The 10,630-nt window shown below is 36.1% G+C and overlaps 1 protein-coding gene across 1 annotated transcript in view; it reads right to left on the bottom strand.

Annotated features, from left to right (window-relative positions):
• Nucleotides 1-864: 864 nt before the first annotated feature.
• LOC107581856 (cytosolic carboxypeptidase 1-like) overlaps nt 865-10,630 on the bottom strand; it is a 97,422-nt gene continuing 87,656 nt past the window's right edge. Inside the window, exon 7 of the mRNA XM_016267527.1 lies at nt 865-1,654. Within this exon, the coding sequence (XP_016123013.1) occupies nt 1,375-1,654 (280 nt within the window). The 3' untranslated portion in view covers nt 865-1,374. The remainder of the gene's footprint in view (nt 1,655-10,630) is intronic.

Raw genomic sequence — 10,630 nt, 5'->3', positions numbered from 1 at the left:
CTGGAAAATAATCTTTTCACAGGTTTTTTCTATATTTGGGTCTTCTAGTGTTTTAATGAAAACCTAGTCCAGAGCATTGAGAACCTCAGACTGGGCAGAAGGTTCACCTTCCAACAGGACAATGAACCTAAGCACACAGCAAGAGTGGCTTATAGACAACTCTGTGAATGTCCTTGAGTGGCCCAGCCAGAGCCTGGCCTTGATCCCAATCAAATATTTCTGGAGAAACCTGAAAATGTGCGTCTGCTCTCATCCAACCTGACAGAGCTTGAGCGGTGAGGAGGCGAGGAGAAGAATGGCAGATAATTGCCAGATGCTGATGTGCAAAGCTTGTCGCATCATACCCAAAAAGACTTGAGGCTGTTAAGGTGCTTCAGCCAAGTAATGAGTTACTGAATACTGAATTGAATTGAATACTTATGCAATGTACTTATTTCAGTTTTTTATTTTTAATAAATTTACAAAGTTGTGACAGTTCTGTTTTTGCTTTGTCATTATGGTGCATGGAGTGTAGATTGATGTGGGAAAAAAGTAATTTACAGCAGTTTAACATAAGGCTGCAACATAACAAAAACATGAAAAATTAAAGGGTATGTACTGCAAAGTACTGTATGTATGTGTGTGTGTGTATATATGTACAGTATATCAAGAGTTTATTTGCAATACAGATAACTCATTTTTTCTAAATTTTCAAAAATCATGTTTTGTATTGTTTTATTGTGTTAGTTAGCTGTATTGTTAGTTATTTTTTACCTAATCAAAATAACCCAACTGCAGTTTGATTGAGATTAGTAAGAATGCACAATGAAAAAACATGATTTTTGAAAATTGTTAAAAACTGAGTTATCAGTCTTTGCAAATTAACTTTTCAAATATATACTCATATGTGTGTATCACTTTGTGTGTGTAATAACCATAAAAACATATGATTACTGATTTTCACAATGTAAGATAATAAATATATTATTAAAGGTAAACTCTATATGCAGTGCTATCTTACAACATCAAGTGTTTACTTACGAGTTTCATTGGTAGACCAGTTATATAGCAGAGTACTTCTGTCAGGAATCTACCAGCCTCTAGTTTACAGTAAGAGCGATTCATAAACAAACCCACAATGCCTCACCGCATAGACCAAAGAATGAGCTCATCAGCTCATCATTATTACGATTAAGCAACAATCATATACTCAAGTGCATTTTTATGCATTAAATACATATTTATATAGTTTATATCAGGGAGCGCAGGTGGGACTAGCAAATGTTCTGCAGGTGTGCATGTCTTGTTTTGTTTCATGGACTAAATACTATCAGTATCACCCTTAAAATAAGCTAATATAAAATATAAATAACAGAAAAGACAAACTAAAGAGGCCTAATATAAGAAGCCATTACTGATGTCAACGCCGTTACACTGTCCACCCTTGATTGTCAGAGTCTCCAGGGCATCCTGTTTCAAGTGGTGAGGAAAGAGGTGGGACTTCCTGTCGTTACACCGTCTCCCATTCCTACAGATATCTGCATCTTCTTCATCCTCTTCCTCGCTGGATGTGTTACCGTTCACCTCTGTGTCCAGTTCGTTGGCACCAAACGAGTCGCTGCAGGCTGAGTATTCAATCTTCTCCATGCAGGGCGGCTCGTCGTCCTCGAAACAACTGCGGAAACAAACACAATGCCGTTATCATTAAACAAACTAAAACAACAAATTTAAGCTATTAGTAATATGATCATTGCAGCTGAAATAAAATATAAATATGAAATATTTTATACATTTAAAATAAAAAATAAAATAAATATTAGATGAAAAACTATTTAAAATTAAAAAACGTAAACGAAACATACAAAAACAGAAATCAAAATTTTAGACATATTTTAAAAAAAAACTAATTAAAAACACAAAAGTATACAAAATTACAAAAAATAACGACAGATAAAATGAACAAAATATAAAAAATATATAAATACAAAACAAAAATAACAAAAATGAAAAAAAAGCACAGAAAATTACTAAAAATAAACAAAAATGTAAATTTAAACTATAAATATAAAAAGCTAAAAACACGAAAAAGTACATAAAATTACAAAAAAGCAAAAAAGTTAAAGCAAAAAAAAATATATAAAATTAAAAGCTAAATAAAAAAACTGAATAGAAATGACAAAAGCACATACTACTAAAAATAAACGTTAATTCAAAATATTAATTAAAACAGTTGTATATAAACAGAAATACAATACTCCAGCAATGCATTTGGGGGGGGGGGGAATCAATGAAGTGCTCTGTAAGTCATCACTTCATCACTGTGGAGCGAAATTAATTTGAATGGAAGCGTATGGCTCTGTCACCGCTGCTGGATCCGCCGAAGGACGCGGTGACCTTGAGTTTGCTGAGCGTTTTGATTGACAGTAAACATAAAGCCCAGTCACACTAATCAGATCAAAACCACAGGAATCCATGGAGAACGTGGATGTGACGAGCAATCTGATTCGCTCGTCCTCGCCACCAGTGTGTGTGTGTGTGTGTGTGTGTGTGTGCACGTGTGAGTCTGTTTATCATTTTCTCTGCCCTGGGTGGAAATTAAAGGGAAAAAATAACATCTGGTGTGCCACAATGTGAAGAACAACATTGTATTTTTCCCTCTTCATTATATGAAAGATGAGATGACGCTCTGGGTGAAAGACGGAGCGTGTGGGAGCGGACTCATGAGATGCAGGAGACACGTCCCTTTCACAAACAAATCACGTCCTCTTGACTCACAAAATGAACCAATTTGTTATGCGGTTGTCATTGCGGCAACAGGTGCGAGTTACTCGTCTATTCTTCTGACTCCCAATCTTGTCCAAATTCAGTGCAGGACACATAACAAGCAGCAATATTAGTGTCTGTTTTGTGGTCGGAGCACTTGTCGTTTGTAAGGGGAGTTGATTTGCATATATAGACTTCGTGACTAAGGTTATTGCGGCCTTTTGAGCATTTGAACAGCTCTTTTAAATGGACATTAAAGATATTTATGGAGTCATCAGACGTTTTGAAAACCTCAAACATCAAGGAAGAGATGAGAAATCTGTTTTTCCCCAAAACAAGACCAAACATCAAATGTGGCCAAAAAACACAAAACACAAAGAAAACTAAACAAATAGTCTGAAAACTAAATAAAATAAACTAAAAATAAAATAAAATAAAAAAAATAAGAAAATGAAAAGGATCAAAACAAATAACCAGGAATAAAAATAAATAAATAAAGTATAATACACACACACACACACACACACAAACAGACATATATATATATATAGACATATATATATATATATATATATATATATATATATATAAAACAAAATTTACAAAGACAACGGAATAAATAATCACAAACAAAAACTAAAATAAACATAATAATAATAAACAGATAATTGAAAAGAAAATATATTTTCAAGTATTCTTGCCAGACAGCTAATCAAAATGATTGGTTTAGGTATATATATATATATATATATATGGTAAGTTTTTTTGTTTACCAAATTTGACTAATCCCCCCCCCCCAAAAAAAAACTGGGAAAACAACTCTCATCAAAATATCTATCTTATGGCCACATTTGATGTTGCTTTACTTGTAGAATGCAAGAATAAAAGACACCATAAAAAGCATTGATGAACTTTCTTTGAACTTTACAATTATGTTTTTGTGAATAATCATTTGTTCCATTTAAAATGTATACTGCAGCAGTGAAACACAGATGTGTGTATTGAGCCTGACATTCCATTTCACACTTGGCAGAAAAACAAAAAATCGGAGCCAAACTTTAAATATGTTTGGACAAAATGATAAAATGGCAAAAAAAAAAAAAAAAGTATTAAATAAGTATATAAATTATATACAGATGATTTCAGTCTAAAATGATTATAGTCTACAGTAGTTATTATTATACATTTTTTATGTTAAAAAGATATTTGGAAGCAATTTTTCATTCAGCAGCAGTCATGTGAGCTTTGGAGACTCAAGCATTATGACACTGCAGAAAGGACAAAATCATTATCGACTTCCATAGAGTGACTGCAGAGACGTATGTCAATAACGTTTTAATGTGACAACAGAATGAACTCGTAATGATCGGTTTTGAGGAAACAGGGCACCTTCCTCCGTGTAAACAACACCACCACGACCTACTGTATACTGCTTGTAGCTGCTCAACAATGATGTGGGTTTCTGACTTGATGAGCTTGATTCTCTGAAAGCGAAGACTTTGTGTGCTTACGCAGGTCCGCTTTCAATTACTTTAAGTGGCCGCTGAGAGCGAGGGCTGTTCATTTCTGTGCCGCTCGGCCAGGGGGAGTTCATGCATCTTTGTGCCAGTCAGCAGGTTGGCTTTTCAGCACTTAGTCATAAAAACACAACTCAAAAGATCAAAAGATGACAGGCGAGGCAGAATGTGAGATATAGGAGAGACTGGGGCTAGTTGTCACACTTTTTACTCCATGTTTGTTAGGGAAGATGAATTCAGTTTTCATAAAGGCACACCTTAAAAGGATAGTTACCCCCAAAAAATTACATTTTGTCATCATTTACATCATTTACACACCCACAGATATTTTGAAGAATGTTGGTAACCAGCCAAACATCAGTCAGCAGGTTGGCTTTTCAGCACTTAGTCATAAAAACACAACTCAAAAGATCAAAAGATGACAGGCGAGGCAGAATGTGAGATATAGGAGAGACTGGGGCTAGTTGTCACACTTTTTACTCCATGTTTGTTAGGGAAGATGAATTCAGTTTTCATAAAGGCACACCTTAAAAGGATAGTTACCCCCAAAAAATTACATTTTGTCATCATTTACATCATTTACACACCCACAGACAGATATTTTGAAGAATGTTGGTAACCAGCCAAACAGTTGAAAGTAGCCATTGATTAACATAGTTTTTTTTTTCCATTGTATGGAAGTCAATGGCTACAGTCAATTGATTGGTTACTAGCATTCTTCAAAAATATCTTATTTTGTGTTCAACAGAAGAAAGAAACCGGATTGGAACAACTTGAGCTTTCCTCTGTGAGGAAGTGATGACAGAATTTTCATCTCTTTAATGTGCCCATTAGAAAATGGACTGTTGTTTCCTTGGACAAAAATATGCAGTTCATTTAACACCAGTGCTAGTATTATGTATATTCTATTAATATTTTGAATTATTATTTATTTTTATTTTTTTTACATTCTTTTTTTCTTTTTATCTTTAATTTTAATTTCAACTTTGGTTTTAGTAAAATATTTTTTTTAAGTTTGAATTTTTCATATATTTCAACTATAATATTTCTGGTTATTTTGTTTCAACTTTATTACATTTCAAGAAAAAAAAGAAGTAATTTTAGTTAACATTTACAACACTTCTGTGACAACATGCCCCAATAGCAGACACTATATGGGGTAAATTGTCCCAATGGGAACCTGCCATTGAAGTCAACATGAACTGGCATTAACAACCAATTTTAATTCTATAATGTGCAATTTTTCAATAATTTTTATTTTTGTTTTTTTGGATAAAGAAAGTGCTGGATGGCAAAATGTTGGCGTTACATACCAGAATTGAGTTAAAACAGAAAACTATCCATTAGGTTTATATAATGTCAAAAAGAAAATGAAAGTTGGAAAAATAAGTTACTGCATTATGATTTAAGATTACTCACATTATATTTTGTGCATAATATTTTGTGATATGACAACTACCCCGGTCTCCTAGACAGAAAAAGAGTGAAATGGAAAAAGAAAGAATAAAATCTATAGTTCAATTCCCTAAAGTCAATGGTGTCTTAGGGGAAGCTGAGTGTCCAGCGTGGCTAATTTGCTGCAGGTTTCCAGAATACAATCACCTGCCATTACAATTACTCCAAGATCACTTGTAATTCACTGTACGGATGGAAGACAATCAATGACTATCAGGAGGATTATGCTGCTGTGGCTGGAGCCTGAACACAGGGACTCGGGTGGGATAGATAAACAGACAGTTGCAGGATTTGCGGTTGACCACTCCGCATAGTCGTGAAAGGAAATCCTATTAGCTATAGCACTTGCTTTTATAAATGCTTCCGGTGTCTACCAACAGGGGCTAACTGAAGCGTGCTGAACAGCCAGACATAGACGCCTTCATTTCACCATCCTCAAAAGCGGAGGAGGAGACCAAACAAGGGTTTTCTTGATTGGTAGAAATAAAAGATTTGATATACTGTAGCCACAATATAACAATGACAATACAGCGCATCAAAAATGACACCCAGAGCAATTATGTAAACTAAGCTGAAAAAAAAGACATTCAGAAATCACCATAGCTATGTCCAAAATATTGCTTCATACATACAGTATGTGCACCCATATTTATATATCAAAACATATTCAAAATTCAGCATTATGGTGTAGCAATAGTATATTTCATAATCAAAAAGAAGAGCCTCTTCAAATACACTATATATCATGTTAAAATAATATGTACTATATATATACAGTGCACAGCATAAATGAGTACACCCCCTCTGAATAAATAGAAAATATGTATTTTCTTAATGATCACTAATATAATTTATGGAAAGATGGCAAAATTGAAACATATTAAACATACACTTAATAAAAACAACAAAATATATACCAATATTTTCTGTAAGATAAGTAAATTAGCCAAATTTGTTTAAATGAAGGATTGCAGAAATGAGTACACCCTAGATTTAATTCAGAAAATGTATAATATTCTAGTACTTAGTATGTCCTCCAGAACTTAAAGTATACTGCTCAGACCGCTTTACTACCACTGAACGTCACTGTGGGTACCAAGCACTTCTCTCTGTGCTCCTCCTCTAGCAACACCAGAACATTTTGGATGCTTTTGGATCCAAAATGATTGACTTGGTCTCTTTAGGACCACAGTATGGATTCCCAGAAGTCTCTATTTTGTAAATATGGGCCCTGGAAGAGGTAAAATTAGTTTATTTTGCTTTGGCTACAGTAGGTAGTTCTAGTGGTGACAGCAACCATGTATGTCACTTCTGCAGGCTGCGTCACTCTTTTCATACCTTTTGCCGGCTCTGAGACACTTGCATGTTATTTCTCCATCTCTTTTTCTAGCAAAAATTCACTCATCACTAAATGAAAACTTAAAGTGAAGACCTGATTATTTCAGGAGCCTTATCACAAGTCCATTGTTTTTTAATGTTGGTGCCACTTCTGCTATATTTTCACACTTAAAACAATAATTTGGTATTCCTTTTGTACCATTGTCCTCTTTTATGCTAAGAAATAAGTCACATGGCAGTTCTCTCCCAAGTGGTTCCACTGCTGCCAGCATTAACTGAGTATGATTCAGTGGACCATATAACACTTTTAATTGTCAGGAAATTACTTGTCTTTAAAAGTTTTGGTTCAATATACTTACCTGTTGATCGAAAATAGCCTTAAACCTATACACTTTTTTTGTTTTGTTTGTTTTATTTAGTAACTTTCAGGAGGGTGTACTGATTTTTGCAACAAAATTGTATCACTTTGAAAAGAAAATCTTATTTTGCTGAATAGGCTTTCTTCTTTGGTAACTGATCAAGCAGACTTGTTGGAAGATTACATCTCCAAAGAACCTTATCTTGTCTTCTAAGTAAAGAGTAATTGCTGAATTTGTGAAGTTTTAGAGGGGGTGTACTCATTTATGCTGTGCACTATATACAGTATATATATATATAGAGAGAGAGAGAGAGAGAGAGAGAGAGAGAGTAAAAGTTTTAAACACAGATGGTAAATTAAACTTGTGATATCTAAATATGTACTTATATAAAATAATATAATATAATAGTATATTATATTATATAATGTAATATATGTAAAAGTCTTAAGTCTTAAATTAAAATGGTAATTAAAGTTTTAAAAAGTGCACAAAACTTTAACATTATAAATAAAGAATAAATAAAATAAAAAAAGGTCTACAATATGTTATATGATATACAGTGACCAATATAGTGTGAAGCTCTTTAACAGCTATATTGAACCATTTAAGGTGTAATGTAACACCCAACCCACTATTGGACCACTAACCTTTGACCCCTACCCATAATTCTTTATGACTGTCCGTTTATATGTCACTATGTTTAATATATATGACGCCATAAATTCAACATGGCTGAGAGAAGTGTTGATGAGCCAAATACGTCTGCAACAGTTTAATCTTCTATTGCAAAAGACAGCTGTGTAACTCTCTCAAAATGCAACATTATCAACAACAAAAATAGGATTCATATTTTAAAATTCCTTTCTTTGGAAATAAAAAGCTTACGATATAAAACATTTCCACCGTTTGACTTGTCAAGCGTTTGTTTGATGTAAAGATAAAAATGTCCTGGCCTAATTTTCTTTCCCTCCTTCGGTGTGTGTTTACCACGCAGAAATAACATCCGTCTTATGTTTCGCTATAGGTTTGATGCTTCAGAGATAAATAACTGAAAATGAACTCGCAATGCTGGGAGTCGTCTCTTAGAGGTGAGAAGCAGCTCGACAAATCTGCTATTTTGGTTTAATGATCTACAGAAGTCTCTGTTGGCTCGGCTAAATTGGTGCGCTTGCTTATGAAATACTAGGGTGTTCTCCATTTGTCATCTCACCAGCGCCAGGAGAAAGAGTCTGAATTCCACTTTGGGTAGTTGCTAAGTAAATATATTATTCATTCAATAATTATGCAAATATTTACAAGGCCTGTGCCACATCTCGATGAATATGAGAACAGATGTGTGGCAAAGAATTTTTTTCCCCCCTTTGGTACACAAAACAAAGCGATACAAAAACTGACCCTGCAATCTACATACACATTGTCAAGGCAGACATTTGATTGCATTATTATTCCGACATATATGCAAAAATGCGTTTTAAGTTCAGAAACGTTTTGAGTCTCCCCATCCCTTGCCTCACAGTGCTTTGGTCCAAATGCCTGCTTTCCTCTTTTATATCACCTACACACACACATAAGTCCAGTGAGAGAGAACAAAGTCAATAGTTGTGGAACTCCAGTAAGGCTGTCAATGCTATTTTATTCACTTAAACATCGGATGAAGTGATTAAAGGGTTAGTTCACCCAAAAATGAAAATTAGGCTGCGTTTTACTCACCCCCGAGGCATCCTAGGTGTATATGACTTTCTTCTTTCAGACGAATCCAGTCGGAGTTATATAAAAAATTGTCTTTGATCTTTCAAGCTGTTTAATGCCACTCAGCGGGTGTTGCATTGTTTCAGTCCAAAATAACTTAAATAAAAATCGCCCCTCCATAAAACAAGTGTCTCACCAGGCTCCGGGGGGTGAACAAAAGCCTTCTGTAGCGAATCGATGCGTTTTTGTAAGAAAAATATCCATATTCAAAACGTAATAATCACTTGAATCTAGCTTGCGCTCACTGTTGTAAACAGAAGCAGTTCCGGGGGAATAACGTATGGAGGTCGGCTTTGCGCATGTGCCGCTCAGAAGTGAGCCGCCCTATAGGTGGTCGGAACAATTCTTTGTCTGCTTAGGTAACCGCAACAAAGGGCTTCCGGTTACGAAGCAAAGACTCTCTAAATGGATAGTAGACTCCATCTCGTTAGCGTACTCTTCTTTGGGCCTCCAATGCCCCGACTAAAGGCATCGCCTCGTCTTGGGCATGGTCCAGTGGTGTGTCCATTGCGGATATTTGTGAGGCGGCCGGCTGGGTCTTGCCATCCACATTCACAAGGTTTTATAACCTGGAAGTCCCGGCTTGCAAGCCAGGGTCCTTTCTGCTTGAAGTGACATGCACTGCGTAAACAGATCTGACAGAGAGCCCTTGGCCGTATCACGCCCAAGTTCTCTGGCATTGTTTCACCTGTTAGCTCTCGACCCCTGGGTGTCGAAGTTACGGGAGTACTCTGGAACGATTAACCAGGCCGGGAGTGACCTAGGAAGCTCAGCCCGTCTTAGCCTTCGGTTATTGTTAACTTCTCTATGAGCATTGGTTGCTTATGGAAGTATTATACCTTTAGTCATTCCACCACATTAGCACGGCGTGATTGTACTGTGTTCCCATATGCGTCTGGCAGATGCAGTACGAGTGTAGTATTGAAAGGGAACGTACTCGGTTACTAACGTAATCTCGGTTCCCTGAGATACGGGAACGAGTACTGCGTTGCTAGCCATGCTATGTAGCTGCACGACTCAGTCGTTGCTTCAGTCGAAGTAACCTGAGAATCCTGTGGCGAGCGCCCGCGTATATAGCCAGATGCCCCGCCCATTCTGGCGGGCTTTGTCGCCATAGGCTCATGCAGCTCTGCTGCCTAGCCATTGGTTCGTTTTTTTAAGCACTGCACGAACCAATGGCCGTGCAGTTTCACTGGGTGAATGAAAAGGCTTCAGTTCAGGAGAAAAAGGCTTTTTTCCCATATGCGTCTAGCAGACGCAGTACTCGTTCCCGTATCTCAGGGAACCGAGGTTACGTTAGTAACCGAGTACATTCCTTTGATCCTGTAAACAAACGTTGGTTTTCACGAGACTCACCGGTGCATGCGCAATGCTGACCTCATAAGTCATGCTCCCGGAACTGCTTCTGTGTACAACTGTTGGCGCAAGCTACATTAAAGTGATTATTACGTTTTGAATATGGATATTTTT

Source organism: Sinocyclocheilus grahami, unplaced genomic scaffold, assembly GCF_001515645.1.
Source record: "Sinocyclocheilus grahami isolate Dianchi unplaced genomic scaffold, SAMN03320097.WGS_v1.1 scaffold38.1, whole genome shotgun sequence".
Taxonomy (NCBI): domain Eukaryota; kingdom Metazoa; phylum Chordata; class Actinopteri; order Cypriniformes; family Cyprinidae; genus Sinocyclocheilus; species Sinocyclocheilus grahami.
The sequence above is the reverse complement of the archived record's forward strand: the minus strand, read 5'-3'. Positions and strand labels throughout refer to the sequence as shown.